The sequence below is a fragment of the Augochlora pura genome, chromosome 9, assembly GCF_028453695.1.
Source record: "Augochlora pura isolate Apur16 chromosome 9, APUR_v2.2.1, whole genome shotgun sequence".
NCBI lineage: Eukaryota > Metazoa > Arthropoda > Insecta > Hymenoptera > Halictidae > Augochlora > Augochlora pura.
This window is the reverse complement of record NC_135780.1, coordinates 11,477,689-11,496,147: the sequence shown is the minus strand read 5'-3', so window position 1 is coordinate 11,496,147 and position 18,459 is coordinate 11,477,689. Positions and strand designations below refer to the sequence as shown.

The 18,459-nt window shown below is 48.4% G+C and overlaps 5 protein-coding genes across 8 annotated transcripts; 3 read left to right on the top strand and 2 right to left on the bottom strand.

Moving 5' to 3' along the window:
- The first annotated feature begins 1,693 nt into the window (after positions 1-1,693).
- On the top strand, positions 1,694-5,501 carry Impe1 (Ecdysone-inducible gene E1). Its single transcript, XM_078189868.1, has 9 exons — positions 1,694-1,975; positions 2,410-2,566; positions 2,646-2,777; positions 2,850-3,107; positions 3,170-3,322; positions 3,474-3,591; positions 3,778-4,088; positions 4,321-4,575; positions 5,391-5,501. The coding sequence occupies exons 1-9, from the start codon at positions 1,781-1,783 to the stop codon at positions 5,408-5,410; spliced, it is 1,599 nt and encodes a 532-aa protein (XP_078045994.1). The 5' UTR covers positions 1,694-1,780; the 3' UTR covers positions 5,411-5,501.
- A 23-nt stretch (positions 5,502-5,524) lies between these two features.
- On the top strand, positions 5,525-10,800 carry LOC144474710 (uncharacterized). Its single transcript, XM_078189866.1, has 4 exons — positions 5,525-6,565; positions 8,557-8,905; positions 8,994-9,593; positions 9,661-10,800. Exons 1-4 carry the CDS (start codon positions 6,289-6,291, stop codon positions 10,577-10,579), a joined length of 2,145 nt encoding a protein of 714 aa, XP_078045992.1. The 5' UTR covers positions 5,525-6,288; the 3' UTR covers positions 10,580-10,800.
- Positions 10,801-10,954: 154 nt separating this feature from the next.
- On the bottom strand, positions 10,955-15,412 carry Culd (CUB and LDLa domain). 2 transcript variants are annotated; one of them, XM_078189864.1, is made up of 11 exons: positions 15,369-15,412; positions 14,894-15,218; positions 14,589-14,758; positions 14,283-14,500; positions 13,865-14,219; positions 13,593-13,799; positions 13,409-13,528; positions 13,104-13,337; positions 12,861-13,050; positions 12,553-12,776; positions 10,955-12,496 (listed from the first exon to the last, which is right to left on the bottom strand). In XM_078189864.1, exons 1-11 carry the CDS (start codon positions 15,388-15,390, stop codon positions 11,304-11,306), a joined length of 3,258 nt encoding a protein of 1,085 aa, XP_078045990.1. In that variant the 5' UTR covers positions 15,391-15,412; the 3' UTR covers positions 10,955-11,303. The 2 variants fall into 2 exon arrangements, with proteins under 2 accessions (XP_078045990.1, XP_078045991.1); XM_078189865.1 differs by having other exon boundaries at positions 12,861-13,035.
- Positions 15,413-16,187: 775 nt separating this feature from the next.
- On the top strand, positions 16,188-17,329 carry LOC144474776 (transmembrane protein 222). 2 transcript variants are annotated; one of them, XR_013494786.1, is made up of 5 exons: positions 16,188-16,382; positions 16,539-16,749; positions 16,817-16,947; positions 17,009-17,155; positions 17,217-17,329. XR_013494786.1 is itself a non-coding variant. In XM_078190038.1 (4 exons), the coding sequence occupies exons 1-4, from the start codon at positions 16,252-16,254 to the stop codon at positions 17,088-17,090; spliced, it is 555 nt and encodes a 184-aa protein (XP_078046164.1). In that variant the 5' UTR covers positions 16,188-16,251; the 3' UTR covers positions 17,091-17,329. The 2 variants fall into 2 exon arrangements, 1 of the variants encoding a protein (XP_078046164.1); XM_078190038.1 differs by having other exon boundaries at positions 17,009-17,329.
- Positions 17,152-18,360, bottom strand: LOC144474777 (uncharacterized). 2 transcript variants are annotated; one of them, XM_078190040.1, is made up of 2 exons: positions 18,065-18,360; positions 17,152-17,862 (listed from the first exon to the last, which is right to left on the bottom strand). In XM_078190040.1, the coding sequence occupies exon 2, from the start codon at positions 17,857-17,859 to the stop codon at positions 17,431-17,433; it is 429 nt and encodes a 142-aa protein (XP_078046166.1). In that variant the 5' UTR covers positions 17,860-17,862; positions 18,065-18,360; the 3' UTR covers positions 17,152-17,430. The 2 variants fall into 2 exon arrangements, with proteins under 2 accessions (XP_078046166.1, XP_078046165.1); XM_078190039.1 differs by having other exon boundaries at positions 17,152-17,908; positions 18,065-18,278.
- Positions 18,361-18,459: the final 99 nt, after the last annotated feature.

The window sequence follows — 18,459 nt, the reverse complement described above, 5'->3', positions numbered from 1 at the left end:
GGTCTCGGGAGGTCTCACAATGTAGGAACGAGGAAAGGAAGCAAATGCGCACACTGCAAAAATTAATAACCGGAGGCCTAATTAATACCAAGAGAATAAAGAGCTGTGGAAGCAAGGATGAGCGATGGAACGAACGAAGATCAGAATGGGCGGTAATGTCGTCGTTAGCGCATAATTTCCAGATACTTGGCCAGATAACGACGCGTAATGGGAACGCATCCGTGGCGGCGGAGATAAATTAGGAAAGATATCAAATCATTGGTAATGATAATAGACGTCAATTTCGAGGTCGATCGCGAATAAAAAACAATTCTTTCTCGCGGTAACACATGGATCGGAACTCTCTCTTTGATCTAGTCCTTGATCTATATCTTTGGTTGTTATATCTATTATCATGATATGTAAGGTATTATGTAATTGGTAGCACAATTCGGGAGAGGGTGATTCAATATGAAAAAATAAGAGAAAAATGGAAAATATAATTGTTTGATTTGGGGAGCTATTTTCGAAAAAACGAGTTTGCTAATTCAGCATTCTTTGTTTCATTTTTTCATATAGACTCACTGCCCCTCCTCTCAGTTGTACCAGTAGTTATATATTACTGTATCTCGATTTCTCTTATCGGTTGCTTTAGATTACAAGGGCTGAGCAGTGGACGTTCCAGAATTCTCCAGACCATTCCTCTTCATCTGGGATCGTTAGGAATTTATTCTCCCGACATTTTCCATCGTGAGAATTGAATCGGAAGGGTGGAAAGCGACGGCGCAATCAAAGGTTGCGGACGGGCAGCCTCGAATTTCGATCGGGCTGCACCTTGCACGGTTTTACGGGACTTCCTTGGGGGTCCTTTACCTCTCGCCGGAGGCGTCTCTCTGCACCTCTACACGGAGCCACTCGTGGCAACCTTTTCTTTTGTTCGAGAGCCTCGGTCGATCCTCAATTTACATTCCGACGTAGTTGATCGCGCCGCTTCCTGTTACTCGAACGGTGCACGCTCGTTCCCCTTTCCTCGTTTCTCTTTCCTTTTTCCGCTTCCCACTCGCCACGGTTTTCATACTTGCCTCGTACGTCCCATCTACGGGCGAAACCAACGGACAAGACCGGAAGTGACGCGGTCGTTGGGTATAGGCAGCGCGTCAAATGAATTGGATAATGTAAGATCTCGCGCGCGGATGCGCCGATGCGCCGTCGCGCCATCAAGCCGCCAGCCATACCGATCTCCCATAACGATCAACCGCGGCGGCGATCAGCCACTGCGACGCGACACGATTCGACAACTGCAAACCGCGACTGAATAGAAGCCGACGCCGTCTCTGTTTTGCATACCAATGAGCCACAAAGTTCCCGAAGAAGTCGGGGAGCCAGTCGCTGCTCGAAAATTAGGATCGCCACGGCCCTGCTGGTTCTACGTCCGTTTCCTCTCCCCTTCTTCGCGCTCGTTACCTCGGGAACTCGCGTGCGCGTCTAACCGGTCTCGCTTAGAACCCCGCGAAGTAATCTTCTTACGGAAGCTCGAACAATCTTGAGATCGCGTTCAAAGTTACGCGGAAAAATGTAAATTCTCGCGGAAGGGAAACAATTCGGAGGAAGAATCCAAGCTTGCAGCCGGGGACCGAGACCGTGACCGAGACCGAGACCGAGGTAAAGAGGGGACATAGGAAGAAAGAAAGAGAGAGAACGAGTAAGAAAGACAGAGAGATGTTGCGTTCGCTTTTCCATCGGGGTCCGAAAGGCGTCGGGGCCCGAAAGGCGTCGGGTCCCGCTCAGTCTGCGCTCAGCGATGTCGAAGCACGCGTGGATAACGCTTGATCCAGGATCGGTCTCGTTCGCGCGGATCCTCGCGAGCAAGCCGAGCAGGTCCATTAACCGTGGGAACAACACGATCGCGAGATCGTGTCGCACGGTCGACAAACCAGGCACGATGCTCCGAAATCGTGGCACGATTTTCTTTCCATGGATCGCGATCTACTGTTTGGTGAGTCTAAACAACCGTTTCGGGTTCAATGAACTTTTCGACGATATTTTCTCGTGTTCCGCGAAAACTTGACAAATCGTTTCGTATCCTTATCGCGCATCTGTTCTTCGTGTCAATCGGTATACATATACGATCGAACTATTGATCGATCTCGGTCCAGGTCCCTCTCGATCGCTGATTATGAATAAAAATTGCGACACAATTTTCCCAGGAACTTGTCTTCGGCTTTTTTATAGCGCGTTCGAAGCGGATCGTAGCGCGCTCGCGACTTGTCCGACGGTCCTCTCTGCGAACGGCTAACGGTGCGTAGACAAGCGATACAAGTAGCAACTGTTAGGTGTTCCGTTGCAGTGTTCGATTCGTTTGGCTCCTCCGTTTACGTGTCTCCCGTTAGAAGCGACGAAACGATTGAGAGATCTGTCGATGCATTGCAGGGCGTCGTCGCGATGTCTTCCTCGGCGACCGGAAGCAGCAACCTGGGCGACCGATGCACCGCGAACGAGGACTGCATAGCCGGCAGCCACTGTCGCCTCGGTACCTGTCGCTGTACACCGTACTTTGCTCAATACAACGAAACGCTGTGCCTCGAGGGTAAGAGTAGTTTGTTCCGCTTCCTCCGCGTGTTCCCAACGAACGAAACAGTTCAACGAAACGTTCTCTGATGAAACAGCGACGCTGTTGGGCGAGGAATGCTTCGTGGACGAGCAGTGTTCGCTGAAGGTGGCCAACAGCGGCTGCGTCGACGGACTTTGCGGTTGCAAGCATGGTTTCCTGCAGTTCCGTCGTCATACTTGTCTGGGACGTAAGTAAGCGATGATGGGTGAATCCGTGAGTCTTGATGTAAGAGAAACGACGAACACGCTAAACGTTTCAGCGGCGAAGCTTGGCGAGGTCTGCTACAATCATGCTCACTGCAGACTGTGGCAGGAGAGCTCACACTGTGATTTCCTGATTCCTGATTTATTTGGCCGGTGTCGATGCACCGCGCCGATGCGACGCGAGAACGACGTTTGCAAGCCAGATAATTTGATCAGACCGCCCCTGCTGCGCGACCAATCAATCTCGACGGAAACGGCCACGATCGAGGAGGATCGCATCTCCGTGTCCGAGGATCATCGACGAGTGGAACCAGGTAAATCATTGATTCATTTTTCAGTTCAAACACCAGGCTTCATCGTTTCTTCCTGATCGCAGGCGATCCGGTTCCTTGGCCGAACTCGTTGGACGATTCGCAAGAGAATTCGACGATGCCGGCTGACAATGAGGACGACGATACCATCGTTGTAGAAGCGGTCGAAGATGAGGAATCATCGACGACGCTCAAGTCGATTGCCGATTGGGATTTGGGTATTTATTTATTTTAACCGGTTGGAAAACCTTCTGTATTATCAAACTCTAAAAGTATAAAATTTCTTGGTTGTGTATAACAATTTATCGGTGATAGTTATACGAGGCATGTAAAGTTTCATATTGTTCAGCGGTGTTTTATCTGTTCTAGACCTAGAAAAAGCAGCCGAGAAAGCGGACCGCCACGAGCCAAACGCTGCAATGCCCATCAGCTTGGGTCTCGATTGCGTCTCGAATCTCGAGTGTCGGCTCGCTGATCCTAATTCAAGGTTCACATAGTAACTATAAAGATTCTAATCCTGCCATTTTGATTAGTCTCGCAGGTTTAGTATTAAAATTTTAACGCTAACACGGGATGTATTTTCGATGTCCGAGTGTTTTGAAATTTTGCACACTTCATTTTCTAACATAAAGAAAAAATAGAAGGTTGAATAATAAGAACCACCCTACTCCAGGTGCATCGACGGCGTCTGCGACTGCGGGTTCCAAGGGAACTCGACTTGCACCGCGAGAAAGAGGGGCTGCGCGTCGGGCACCTTTCAGTGTAGAAGTTCCGGTGCCTGCATCAGCTGGTTTTTCGTTTGCGACGGTCGATCAGACTGCCCTGACGGATCTGACGAGCGATGTTCCGACCCGGAAACAGAGTGTCCATCCGTAGCCTTCCGATGCGGGAAAAGCGGCACTTGCGTGTCGAGGGCGACCGTCTGCAACGGCGTTCGAGATTGTCCCCACGGCGAGGACGAGATCGGCTGCAACGACAGACGAAGTAAGTTATGTAATAGTGATAATAATAATTGGTTTATGTGATCAATGGAAGAAGAGTCCCTATTGTTGGATTAACATGTTGGCTGCCACGTTGGTTGCCACGTTACTCAGGCGTAGGTTCTTCGTTCCGACTTAGATCTGTCGTTACGTATTCGAGCAACCGTTTGCAGATTTAAATTGTTACGGTGTCCATAGGCGATGAATTTCAGATAATTATTCAACTTAATCCGCAGAATGTCCGGAGGGTGCGTTCAGGTGCAACAACGGCCAGTGTCTGCCGGCCTATGAATTCTGCAACGCGGTGGTGTCCTGTCGAGACGGCAGCGACGAGCCGAGAGGAGCATGCCGGACGCGGAATCGTGGAAGAGTCTCTGTAAGATATTGTCCGTTCGCTTGCGATAACGGCAGATGCAGATCGGATGCAATCGCGTGCAGCGGCCGCGACGGTTGCGGGGACGGTTCCGACGAGAAACGTTGTTCCGTTTGCGGTTAGTATATTGTCGCTTTCCTGTCGTGCGCATATCCGCTCGAGATATTCTACACAAGTTTAAAACTCCAACTACTGCAACTTCTAGGCCCGAAATCCTTCCATGCCATGGAGTCATTTCATATGTGACAACCATATCTCGCTGACTATTCTTTTGATAACTATCGATAAGATCTCTGCACCCCCCCCCCCCCCTTCCCACCTAGAGCCAGTGAGACGTTTACATTATTAAAGTATATTGTTTAATGAAATTAAAATTCAAAAGTTAAATTAACATATCAAATTAGGAATTGTAACACATTGAAACTAGTTGCGTTAATTTTAACATCTCAGCAAATAATTCCGGTTATCATATATATGAGTGATATGGCATTCAAAGTGTTGAACACGCTAGACGACGGAGCCAGCGAGTTGTCCAGTATCAGCGAAACTCGCACTAATGCAAGCTAAGTAAGATACTGAATCTCCTCTCATTTTTTGTGTGAAACTTTTGCCATTATCTTTGTCTTGTTCTGCTGATTAAATTAGCGTAAAACACGATGCTATGACCATAACGACTGCTTATGTAACAAATTGAAGTTTGAAACTAGAATCGCTCGTTATACAAATAAATGCAATGGCGGAAGCAAGTAAAAAGAACATTGATTTACGAATTTCAAAGGCAGAGCTCGAGTCAATCCTTTCAAAAAAAAAGTAGCAACTCTACTATGACTGCAACTCGGCAGATTCGAAGTTGGAATAGTTATCGAGAGAATATCTTAGCCTCGAAACGACGATTGACAGCAATTGTTACCGACACACTGTTCCCTGTTTCAGAATGCCCCCGACTTCCTTAGCCTAATCCGAGTAGAGCAGCAGGAGTTCCAGACGGTAGAAGAAACTCGAGAACGACGAATTAGGCGCTGTGGTACCTTCTCTCTGGAAACGTTCCTCCCTTCCGATCTCGTTGGTCATTTGGGCATTGCCGGGGAGGGGAAAAAAGAAGGTTTGCGCGCGCGTTCCAGCGACTCGGGCTGAACTTCGAGCGAAGACGAGAGGGCACGTTATAACCCGGGGAACGATCTCCGTGGACATCGTTTACCCAGCAGCAATTGCATCCGCACGTCGTAGATGCAACCTCGATGCCGCATGCATCGATCTCCGTCGTTGGCTGTGGTTGGTCGTCGTCGCTCGTTCCCGTTCGACTCGTTTCGGCCCCCGGTAGTTGCTGCGCGTCGCGTTCGTCGGCAGTCGTGCTCGCGAGATTCGGTCGATTCGTTTGCGTCGACGCGACGGGACCTCGCAGCTACGCAACGAAAGGGAATCCCGCGTCGTTATCGTGTCGTCACCTATTGCGTTTTGTGTTGACACTCTCGGTTGGCCGGCATCTCGACACCAAAAAACCGTAGCTCGTACGCATTCTATCCTATCATATCTAATCTAATAATTGTAATTGGCCCATTACGTCGGTCCGACGTGTACAGGGTCGGATGGGCGTTTTATTCGTTGTTCGCCGTCGTCGGGTCACCGGGTTGTTGGGTTAAAGGTGCAACGGATCTCGTGTACACGCTCGATATTCGATCGGTGACGCGAGAGGCCGAGGCCGAGGCCGCGTGCGAGAGGGTGAGGTCGAGGGCGAGGGTGAAGATACCGGGAAAGCGGCTCCATGTACGTGGCCGATTGGATTTCGCGGGACTGCGCGGAGGTAGCAGCTGTCACCGCCGAAGCGTGAACGATGATTGCTGGCTGGTATCTCGTAAACACCGCGATATCAGAATCGAGATGGTGCAGGAGGAAAGGTGAATCGCTGCGAGAGTTAGACGACGAGACGATGCGAATCGCGAAACATCGGTCCCGGTTCGTCGACTGCATATGTCGACGACCCGGTCTGGTCATGCTGCTGCTGCTGTCGATCGGTGTCCTGACGAGTTTCTACGTCGCCTCCTCCGCCGAGGACTACGCGTTCGAGCAGCGGCACCCGAGCTATTACAAATGGTACAACAGCGGGGAAGGTGAGTAGCTCGAGAATCGAGTTTCCGGTCTCGTTCGAATCTAACGCTAACACCGAATCCAATACTTCGCATTTTGTTTACCGGAAATCCTATTAATAGGACTTTCAGTGACTAAAATGAAACCTGGTACTGATTTGGACGAAACTTGGCACAAACCTTCATTAGACTTATCTAACAATTTAGCCGTATTCCGTTCGCGCCAGTTTCTTACTTTAAGGAAGAAAATCATTTTATTCCAACCAGCCCCTTGAGAGACACTACACGTTTTCTTTTCTTTAAATAATAACTTTGATAGAATTTCTAACATTCTATTGATCTAAATAATTTGATAGATTGTAATTATAATTAATACAGTTGTAAATAGTATGCTAAGAAATTTATTTATTGTCGGTATTTGATTTTAAAATAAATTGTTGGTAGATGAAGTGTCAATACCATTGGCGGAAGTTTGACTTTAGCTTATCTTGCGCCTCAACAACCTTTCCATTGGTCCAGTATAAGGTACTCTATAGCTCCCCGATCCTTATCGCCCACCTATTAAATTCTTCCTCTCGATTTCCCGCGCTATCAAAATATAATTTCACAATGTCGATCTGTAGCGTATAAATATTTATCTTTCACCGATTGGTCGGAATTATACTACGTCCAACTTATCAGTTCCGTTGACCTGCGGAAGAGCGAGATTTATGACTCGCGAAGAACAGAGAGGACTCCCAGGAATAATTGTACAGGGATTGGTAGAAAAAGAATCGTCTGCCTTGTTCGTGAATTAAGCTTCTTTGAATTGTAATGTTTCTAATGTAATTTCCGTTCGGGCACGGTGCATTCACGGAACGGTTCGGCTCAAACCGATGTATTTAGTGTTCGCATAGACAATGACAACCGTAAGAATTCTTTTATTTAGCAGGGAATTACCGGTTAAAGATCTTCACATTATTAGATGAAGAAGAGGAGACTAATAAAATGATGAAGGAAAAAATTTTTAATTTATAATATTAGACATTATTTTTATGGTCTTCTCGACTGTATAAAAAGCTATAATCTCTGTCATATTTATTATCTTGTCAAGAAGTTACCTTCAAGTACATTTGTCAGATGGTTCTCCCCGGGATTGATTCACCAGATCTCAATTAATTGTCTGCATATGAAAAACACAAATACTACTATTCAGCATCAATTGATACAGGTGCTGTTATCGTCTGGCAAATAACGATAAAGAAGACTTCAAAAATGTTGATAATAAATTACTTGGTTCCTAAGTCGTAAATCGGGCAAATTTGACTAACATGAGAGCAATCTGATTTCTTTACCGAACACTTATACGGCCGCGTCTTAAATATGGCTCCAGAATAAATTACAACAATAATACGTACTATATAAGATCCAAAAGGAAAAACAAAATTTATGAGCCCTTTTTTTAAAGTCCGGATATTTGATGTGAAAATAAATAAATAACTTTGGTGGTTGGGATTTGACATACGATCGTAAATGGTTGACAAGGACTCCTTAACACTTTAACGACCGCTCACACAACATGTGTGTGATGCTACCGCCGAAGGTTTTTGGCCAGTACCACACTCTTTGCGTGATAATTTATGAATGTAAACAAGTGTGGATATTGCTATTGGCTTCATATTTTATTTCCACGTCTTTGATTATAGGTAATTATTGCCTAATTTTAATTTTTGATTAAATTTATTATTAAACCACGGTTGTGTACCATGTAAGTTGTGAAGCAAATATCGTACGACGCATTAGGCACACGTGTGTTTTCCTGCCGGGCGTGAGAGAAACCGGAGATTCAGATGTAATCACTCGCATTATTTATTCCTTGCATATTGATGATTTACTCCCACGGAAGTATAAATGACTAAATCGTTGACATAGTTGGTGAAGATGGAAACGTGCGAAGGTCGTAAACGAATGTCTAGTAGCCGCGGGTAGCCGAAACGTCGTAGCTGATATCATGCTGAAATGTTTCACCTTTTCAGAAACGATGGACGGCTACCTGGTGTGGAACCCACGATGCCAGATGCCCGCGAAGGAGCCGCTCGACCCCGTGATCAAGCCGCACTTCAAAAAGGAAAAATTCGAGAACTGTTCGACCGAAATACCTTTCACGGGTGTTTCCCGCGACGAAAACGGCACCGTGATTCTGTACGTGGACTCCGCGTCGCTTCAACCTGGCACAGAATGTTGCTGGTCGGCCGTGTTGCGGGCTACCAACCCTAAGCCGGCCGGCAACGATTCGCTCACGCGGCCGCCGAGGCGAGCACCTCCGCACCACCATACGACCAGCAAGCCGAAACCCCGGAAAGAGAAAGTCGACTCATCGATCGTGTGAGTGTCCACCATGACCACAGCAGAGCAGGTAACGTCGACGAATGTAACCGAATGGAAGGCGACAATTTACGCGAACGTTTTCCAGGGTAAAAGATTGCGAGAGCTTCGATGAACGAACTGCGCTGCCGGAAGGCATCGAAGCCGCGATGGTCACCTGCACACAGAAGTCCTCCGGTAAAATGATCTACCGGAACGTGCACGCGGTGATCGGCCTGGAGAAGGTGCACGACCGTTTCCAGCGCAACGAAACTGCCGTCACGACCGTTGAACCGCTGTCGAGGAAGCTGAGCATCCTGATGATGGGCATCGACAGCGTCAGCCGCCTCAATTTCCTGCGCAGCGCGCCAAACACCGAAAAGTTCCTGCGTGAGACCGGCTTCGTTCGTATGGACGGCTACAATAAGATGGCCGATAACACCTTCCCGAACCTGATGGCGATTCTGACTGGTCAGAATATCACAGATTCCTACGCGAAATGCAAGCCTACCGTTCCTTACGGCCTCGACCGGTGTCCCTTTCTATGGCAGAACTTCCGCCAGGCGGGTTACGCCACTGCCTACGGCGAGGACGAGACTGCCCTCAATACCTTCAACTATCTGAAGGTCGGCTTCATGGACCCGCCGACCGATTACTACCTTCGACCCTACATGCTCGCCTGCGAAAGGCTGCTCAAATCGAGAAAGAGGTATGGACATATTTTATCGCATACAGGCGTACGGAATCCGATACGAATCCTTCCGATCACGTTTCAGGTTTGGCCTAAAGTATTGCACCGGACCCGAGGTCAGCTTCGACAGGATCCTCAACTACGCGGTCGAATTCGCGCGAACATTCCTCGGCCTACCGTACTTCGGCTTCTTCTGGACGAACAGCGTCAGCCACGACAGCTCGAACGGAATCTCGTCGATGGACGACCGGCTGCTCGAGAAATTCAAGCAACTAGAACGCGATGGCGTGTTGAACGAGACTATGGTTGTGTTCCTAAGCGATCACGGAATGCGGTGGGGCGCGATCAGGAATACGTACGTTGGCTGGTACGAAGAGAGGTTGCCGCTTCTTTATATCTGGCTGCCCGAGTGGGTCCGGCTGGAACGACCGGACTTGTATCCGTCATTGCGCGGAAATCAGCATCGGCTGCTTTCACCGTTCGACCTCTACCAAACCCTCAGGGAGGTCTTAAGCTGGTCCGGTGGTGAAGCGAGTCCGCCGTCGGGTTGTGCCGACTGCCGTAGCATGCTCGGCCCAGTTCCATACGAGAGAGGGTGCTCGGACGTCGGAATATCCTCGCACTGGTGCGCCTGTACTGCCTTCGATCGCGCCAACTCTCGCGACCCGATCATCGAGCAGGGCGCCAGCGTATTTGTCGATCATGCGAACGATCGCATCTCGGTCTACAAGGACAAGAAAGGCAAGCAACTCTGTGCCAAGCTACGTCTGAAGAAGGTTATAAGGGTGAACAAAGCGATCGAAACGACTGACACGAACGTTCACGTTTACTTCTATCTACTCCAGCTGTCACCCGGCGACGGCAAGTTCGAGGTGACCGTGCGTTACCACGAGAACGGTACCTATGTTGTGACCGACCAGGAGGTTAGCAGGCTCGACTCGTACGCCTCCTCCGCCAAGTGTTTGGACCGCGGGTACAAACTGTACTGTCACTGTCTCAGGTAGGAGACACGGAGAGAGAAACTCCCTGGACCTTCGATTTGCCAACGAGTACCAAAGTGCCAAATTCGATCGGCGCGTGTGCGTGCTCGTGTGAGCCCACGTTCTCGTGTCCGTATCTCGAGACCCCGTCCACCGTCGAAAAGAATCGTCGAGCATATCGAAGAATTCTTAAGTTCTAAAGACCTTCATATCTTCGTTTTACCCGTAAGAGTCTAGATATACACATAAACGTATTTGCATGCGAACGAGCCAGCGAGCGCGCGCGCGCATGCACCGGGACGTCCGCGATACCGGCAGAGAGAATATATTTTACTACGTCTTTAGTCGTTCTCTATTAGCAACGATGGCGCGCAACGACAAAAGGATAAAACTCCAACAGAGTATATATAGAACGGTTTATAGGGACCGCGTCGTTTGCGTTTCAAAGCGACGCGTCTACAAACAATAAAACATTTTTTGCAAGCAACACGTTTAACGCACGATTCTTCAGCAACATAGTAATATCTCAACTCTTGCTCGTCACTTTTCCGCCTTCTTTGGCAACCATTTGTATCCACATCATTTTAATGTGTATTCAACTTCGCAGTGAATCTTAATGCAATGGGATCAAAACAATTTTTGTCGCTGGCCTCGAGTACTTAGGAAGCTGCGTTGCGGAAACCTTGTAGGAGTTGCGGTATTACTGTACCAGTTTCATTTGTCTCGGAGACATGTATCCATACCGGTATCAGTTGGAACAGGGAAGAACGTCCGAACTGGCGCAAGCGAGCTGATCCACCTGCTGCCTGACAAGGTCCTCTTTGCTGATTCGTTTTTTAATCATTCCGTGTTTTGGCGTACCGAACAGCATAATAGTGACCGACTGATTGCGACCATGCGTCACCGCCGTGTAACTGCCGTGGCTTAGAACTCCGTCCAGAGCCCTGATTCCCTCGCAAAGGCTTTCTATGTCGCAGCTGGAGTACCTTCTGGCGTGAAATCGTTGGTTGGTGGAGTCGATCAGGGTCGGGTCCGAGACGTGCAGCAGGGTTCTGTGACCAATCTCAAAGTCGACATTGCTCAGCTTTTCGTAGCTGCTGGTAGATCCCATGCCTCCAAATCTGCCGACGTGGCCGTCGCGAGAACGAAGCGAGAACATTCTCGAGGGTCTCTTGAAGGTGCCGCAGGGTGAGGAAGCGGTCGTGGAGCTAGCACTTCCGCATTGCCATCTTCCGGCTCTAGAGCCGAGCAGTCTGACGATCGCGTTCTTCGAACGATAGAAGTCTGTCTCATCCTGGTCTCGTTCCGCCACTGCCGTAGGTACAGATTCTGTCAATTGATTCGGTTCCGATTCGAGTTCGTTTCGAAGAACGGAAACGCGGCGGATCGGCGGCCAGGGATGAGTGACGTCGACATTGCGAATGGTCGCGCATCCGCAAGCACCCTCGCAACAACATCCGAGCTGCTGAGCGTCGTCCGGGCTAGCTGCGACCTCGACCGCGACTTGTTCGTGTTCTGGCTCTTGCTCCTGCTCGGCTGCCAGAGATTGCGCTGGTTTCTCGACTGCCTGTTCCTTGGAAGCGGCTGTTTCCCCCCTGGCCAGCTCGCTGTCTTGCCCTCTTTCGCCGCATTCCGGCTCGGTGTCGGTCAAGGCAACGCGCGAGCTCCTGGGCTGCGAATCACAGGACGCATCGGCCGTGCGAATCGAACTCGAAATCTCACGATTTCGAACATACGCACCGAGAAGGTCGGCGTCGATAGACAGTGATGACCGGACCAGCATCTCTGATGTTGATTGATCGCAGCTGTCCGTCAGAGAAACAGAAAACGCCCCCGACCGACGCGTCCACTCTCTTCCTCTACTTCCAATGCCGTCTTCCTCGTCGCGACCAGTCTCCAACTCGCCTCGATCTTCTCGACTGTCCTCGTCCCGTCTGTCGCCTGCAAACAATTTTTGCGATAAAGGATGTTGAGAGATACACATCAAGGGTACTCACGTGCACGGAAAAGATTTGCAAAGCCAAAGTGTCGCGATATCGATCCTGGAGGCGTGACGTACGGCGGTGGCGGACTGTCCGGCAGATAGTTGATGCGCTTCGGAGGGCTCGAACTGGCATTCGCATCGCCTTCACCCTCGTTGATTGGAATCGGCATTGTCAATCGGTTTCCCCGACTGGTGCTCGCCCCACCCGCCGTCGAACATTCCGACGACCGCTCCATCCTCATGGAGAAATCGGTTTGTAAACCCATTCGTGCGGAACAGTAGAAGACAGTTACGTGTATCCTTAGACTGGAGATCACTCACGAGCAGCTGTGTCCCGGAGAGCTTGTTCCGCGTGAGTCTTGATCGCATGTTTTCTTCTTCTTCCGTGACAAGATCTCCGAATCGAGACCCAGCTTAACGACCTCATCATAGCCAGGAGGCGCTTCATAGACTGGCGGGTCGTCCGTCACCGCGATCTCGTCGATTCGTGCACCGTCTGCAATGTCGAATACTGTCCAAAGTAATGGTAAAGTATCGACCACTATTCGCCGATCGCGCCCCTACCTAACAGTTCACTAATTGTTTGCAGCCGCGACTGTAATTCCCTCTGCTGTCTCGCCCTGGCCCCCATCTTATACAGTAGAACAATCAACGCTGAGATCAGAACAATCAGTCCAAGACTGCTTGCGACGAACACGAGAGTAGCTGTCTTCAGGTCAGGATAACGGTCGATCTTTGGGAAATAATAGTTTGCCTTGTTCGAGTGCCATTTACGGTCTTGAGGCTCCAACTCCCAATCTCAAAAAATACAATTTACAATTAAACAGTAAGTTCGACAACTAGAAGCGTTAGCTTAGTAGCTAATTTACCTCGAAAACAGGTCGCCGGCTCGTCGCTGTCATCGCCGCAGTGGTCGAAGCCGTCGCAGTTCAACTGGTTGGGTATGCATCTGTGGTTTCGACAGAGGAAATCGGAGCCCGCGAAACAGTCTGAAAATTCGATAATAAAGTTGCGAGCGTGCGAAGACGATTCCTACACGAATCGTTTACTTACCCATGTAGCTGAAAGCTGCATAGGCTATCGCCAGGTGAGAGAGAGAACCAAACGTTCCCCTAAGGCTGACGTGGAAACCGCTGGTCACAGGAGCGACGTGTTCCCTATATCTGGGTGGCTGTACTTGAGTCGCTGGATGTCTCAAAATCTCGAGCGGCAGCAAAGCAGATGTTGGGCCCTGTCTCACAATCAGTTCTGTGTTGCCGGCTGAAAGAACGGCTTTTAGGTAACGGATCATGGAATGCTTAAGAGGAACCGTAAATGTTGCATACCCATGTCCGCGAAGGCGACAACCTTCAGGTACATGTGCGTCTTCGCGTGCAGAAAGTTCTTCGGCGGTCTGATCAGCCAAACGCAATCGTAGGTCTTGACACCCTCGCCAACCATATCCATCATAGTGATAGCACCACCGAGGTTCTCCACATAGCCGCCGCAATCAGTGATCGGCTGCACAGACTTGTCGAATGCGTTGCCGATTACGAACGAGTAGAAAGCTTTGTATCCTAGGCCAGTGCCGCCGTTTGCGTAGAAACGTATCAGCAACGATGGTCCAGAGCTCACGATCACTGGAGGACGAAACCTCGCGCCGCTGCTGACGTCCAACCTTTGCCCGTTCCAATCGTAGAACTAAATTTTCAAACCCAGTAGTTAGCTGAAATCGAAAAAGGTCAACACAGTCGCGCGATCTACCTCCATTATCGACACAGTCGCCAGCTGAAAATCGCTGAAAAGCAACCTGATACGACAGGACGGTGCTTCGCTCGGACACGCGACCACATACTCCAAGCCCAAATCACGGGGGTAACGTGCAGGGAAGAACGGGGACGTCAGAATCCCGCCGCCGGTGTTGTTTAACCCTTTCGCGTTTTGTCCCGTCAGCTCTGTACCTCTCAGGTGCAACCTATTTCCTACAAAACCAAATCGTGATCAGAACACTAGCAAACGAAGCTTAGCATGTGTGTGTGTGTGATTTTGCGATCTTTTCCTCTCTCTTACTCTCTGCTGTGTACTCCAACGTGAACGCGTGCTTCCTCGACTCACTGTAGAGAAGAGTAATCGACAGAGTCCTCGTACTCGACCTATACGTGATCGGCGCGTACAGGCCGCAAAACGGTGTCCCGGACACGTCTTCGTAAGGCGGTTCCGAGATCCACACGTAGTCGCACCTGGAAATACAACGAATTATCTTGAGCACAAATGAGTATGGATATACAGACGAGAAGTATAAGTGGTGAGCCATGCACAGACACGGTACCCTGAATACTGGGTCACCTGTAGTACGAGGTGGTTGATTGTTATACCTGCATGGGCTGTCCATCGTGACGCTGCCATCGCCGCAATGGTGAGACAGCGCGATACTTTGAAAAGTGACGATGATCACGCAAGACGGGCACGTTACCAGCTCTAGGGTACACTGAGCGTGCGAACTGTTGTTCGTGTAAATTCGCGAACCATCCTGTCTCGCCTCGGTCCTCGCGAACGACACGTTCTTTGCGTACAGGATCCCCTTCTCTCCAAGCTCGAGATACAGCCGACGTCCGTTCTGAGCACCGCAGATGTCTTCATTGCGGACAACGTCGCCTTCGGCATATGCAACCACCAACCAGCATAGCAGGGTCGGTAGTGCTTGCAAAGAAACCCTCTGTTAACGATGCACCCCCTATTTGCCCCCTCGCCGCTCGCACACGCACATGACATCCACGCACTCTTATCCGACTGATCGTTCATATCGAGCAACGAGCAGTCTCTAGATCCCAGCAATGCTTAGGTACTCACCGAGTCGAAAGCGACGATGCATCTTCTTCCGACGGAAGAAAATGTTCTTCTGTCTCTCGAGAAACCTATCACGATTACTCTCGTAATTTCATTAGTCGCAACACTGTTACGTACCTTCTTATCACGGTATAAAGCATTTTTATGGTATCCTGCGCGTTCAGTCTCGAATGCCTCTCTTTGAACTTTCGAACAAAAATTTTACGTAATTTTCGGTCGGTAACGATCGTGTCGGCGAGCCTCGAAAACGATCGGTAAGACAGTAAGTAAATCGAGGGACGTATAAAACATCGGAGGAAGACTGGTCCGGCTTTTTATTACATACCAAGAATCGTAGTCCCTTGGCATGGTTCGAATAAAATTCTAAACGATTTAAAAAATTCTACGTACCTTCATGACTCGTAATGGTTTTCTCGAAATTGAAAAACTGGAAATTAGTGATCCATAACTCGGATTGCAACAGTGCGAACCGCTATGGAACATGTTCATCACTGCGCATGTGTGTATTTTTTTCCGATGGTCATTCGGAATGTAGTAGCTGGTAAATCATTAGAATCGTTGGAATGAGAAGAAATTTTTCGTTTTCAGGGTAAGTGCCAATTTTTTCATATCTTCTGTACAATATCGAACCAGTGTTATGCAATGTTTTTCAATGGCCGTTCTAAATTTTGCAAAAATATTGCAACTTTATCGCGATCAGGTACGTCCTTCTCTACGCATGCGTAGAACGAGCGCTAAAAAACTTGTGGACGCGTGTGTACTAAAAAATCAGTTTCTGAATGCACGGTCGGTAAAGATGCGTTGCGACATAAAAATCTTGGTATTGCTTGCGTCTTAGACTGTAGAAATTTTGGTGGGAGTTTGCACTGCACTGTCAAAACAGACTATGAATGATCCGGATTTACCAAGCGACGAGCAGCATTATTCGGACGATGCGTCAAGCATGGATCTTATAATCAATCCGTCCAGACAAAGATTCCCGTTCTGCATAGTTTGGACTCCGTTGCCGATCTTGTCGTGAGTAAACTGGCGCGAGATAACCTCTAACAACTTGTCTGGCAATGCTAATCATGGAGTCGCTTGAGTCTTCCTCGAATTGTTTCGCTACTATACTTCTCCGACATTGTTTTAATCGGTTCATCGTCGTTGTCACGTTCATTTGCATTTTGCAAGGTATTTTTTGCCGTTTATCGGTCATATGGGCATCGCCACCTCTACCGGCGTGATAAGAGATTTCGCGGGTCCATATCATGTGTCGGAGGACAACATGGCATTTGGGAAACCTACAAAATATTGGCAATTGGACTATGGTAAAGCGAAAGGAGGCATTCCGGGATGGGACTCTGCAGTAGCGGAAGCCAGTGAAATTTATAAGAAAAGAATGGTCAGTGTCTCGCCGAGAATTGAATGATTTGCGATCGATAATGCGTAGACATTGCTTTATTTCACAGCACAATTTATGTTGCGACAACTGTCACTCGCACGTGGCGACTGCGTTGAATTTAATGTCATACGACAATGCCAATGATTGGAACATGGTGAAGTTAGCGTTTCTGATTCTACTTCACGGCAAATATACGAGGTAACCATTGACAACGACGGCCTCCGTCGCGTACGTCGTTCACCTAGTCTTCTGTCTTTAGTTTTCCAGCATTTCTAAGGACCTGGATGCCCTTTTTCATTATCGTCGCTACCGTCGGCATCGTTTGTATTTATCTGCGATAGTGTAAACGCTAGTCCAGTGTCTGGGGGACAATGATAACAAAACAATTCCAGCGTGGATTACAACGGTTAGGATCTAAGGTTTATTCAAAATAGGGGACAAAATTTTCAAACTACATTATGTTACAGATATATGTACATATACGTAAGGTCATGGCGCATGATAATGTAAGCTTACTGTTACCCGTGAATCGATATTCTAGTGTGAACAGATGATCGGCGTTACACCTGTTTCTTCGAGATTTAAATAAACGTTCTTTCGTTGGAACAGACACGGACATATTCGTTTTGTTCGGACTGAGTAAATTCATACGAATATACCTCGAGTATTCATTCAACGCGGTCACTGATCATTCATACTATTCATCTCAGCTGTGACACCTTCCTCCACTGAAAAACTGTAACTGTAATCGTTGGACTCTATTCTCTGTATAAACGTCAAGATTTCGTTAATTCTGAGCCTATCAATCTCGAAGTCATTGTTTATCAAGACGTTCAAACGTTTACACAATTTGAACGGGATATCATTTATAAAACGCGTACTCTCCCCCTGATTAGCCGCTGGATCGATTGTCATCGAAGAATATTCTGCAACTGGTGGGATGTATGGATACAAGCTTCCGGTTGGATATCCGGGTCCGCTTTGGTCAGGTTGAGGCGGCGGTAACGGTGCTTGCCTCTTCTTCTCGACAAATATGTATTCCCCATCGTCTTCCTCGGTACCATTATCTTCGACCTTCTGGTTTTTCTTCCATGGAAACAGCCAGGCCATTTTCTACAGAATGATAACGTTCGCGATATCACGACAACGTCAGATGTTCCTGCTCGAACCAAGAGACATCAAAGAGGTTAGGTTCGCAGAAACGATGCGATCTTTTATCTCGATAGATCGACAAAAGAATGCGGAAAAGTGCATTCACAACTTCAACGTTGCAACTGTCATTCGGATCAGAAACTTACAAAATACAGTAATTTACCTCAGAAATTAATCATTCCGTGAACTCGCCAAATAGTTTCCAGTCAAGCGACTGAAGCGTTGGTTCGTGACACTCGATTTATACAGAAAAAAAACAAAATTCCTACCCGAGACGAGAGAAAATACGCAGCATTTGCAACCAGCGACTTTGACGCTATCGATCGACTACGATCACTGACGACGCATTGGAATAGACCAATCACTGTATAGGATTTCGCGTCGAACGACCTGAATTACCGACGCAGTCAATGATTCGTGACGTTCTTGCGCCCTCTGGCATGCCGAATGAACCCTTTCGAAGCAACGCTCTCGAAACAGCAAACGCACAAAATAAATCATCGATGAGATACAAAGGATTTAATCTCCTGCGAACCGAGATCCTGTTTGTTACGCAGG

Coding starts and splice junctions, on each gene's coding strand:
- Impe1 (XM_078189868.1), top strand. CDS start 1,781: ATGTCGAAGCACGCGTGGATAACGCTTGATCCAGGATCGGTCTCGTTC. Junction 4,089..4,320: donor CGGCTGCAACGACAGACGAA/GTAAGTTATGTA, acceptor CTTAATCCGCAG/AATGTCCGGAGGGTGCGTTC. Junction 4,576..5,390: donor GAAACGTTGTTCCGTTTGCG/GTTAGTATATTG, acceptor TCCCTGTTTCAG/AATGCCCCCGACTTCCTTAG.
- Culd (XM_078189864.1), bottom strand. CDS start 15,390: ATGCATCGTCGCTTTCGACTCG. Junction 15,219..15,368: donor GCATCGTCGCTTTCGACTCG/GTGAGTACCTAA, acceptor TTTCTTTGCAAG/CACTACCGACCCTGCTATGC. Junction 12,777..12,860: donor TCTCCGGGACACAGCTGCTC/GTGAGTGATCTC, acceptor TTTCTCCATGAG/GATGGAGCGGTCGTCGGAAT.
- LOC144474710 (XM_078189866.1), top strand. CDS start 6,289: ATGATTGCTGGCTGGTATCTCGTAAACACCGCGATATCAGAATCGAGA. Junction 8,906..8,993: donor AAAGTCGACTCATCGATCGT/GTGAGTGTCCAC, acceptor AACGTTTTCCAG/GGTAAAAGATTGCGAGAGCT. Junction 9,594..9,660: donor CTGCTCAAATCGAGAAAGAG/GTATGGACATAT, acceptor ATCACGTTTCAG/GTTTGGCCTAAAGTATTGCA.
- LOC144474777 (XM_078190040.1), bottom strand. CDS start 17,859: ATGGCCTGGCTGTTTCCATGGAAGAAAAACCAGAAGGTCGAAGATAAT.
- LOC144474776 (XM_078190038.1), top strand. CDS start 16,252: ATGAATGATCCGGATTTACCAAGCGACGAGCAGCATTATTCGGACGAT. Junction 16,750..16,816: donor AAATTTATAAGAAAAGAATG/GTCAGTGTCTCG, acceptor TTTATTTCACAG/CACAATTTATGTTGCGACAA. Junction 16,948..17,008: donor CTTCACGGCAAATATACGAG/GTAACCATTGAC, acceptor TTCTGTCTTTAG/TTTTCCAGCATTTCTAAGGA.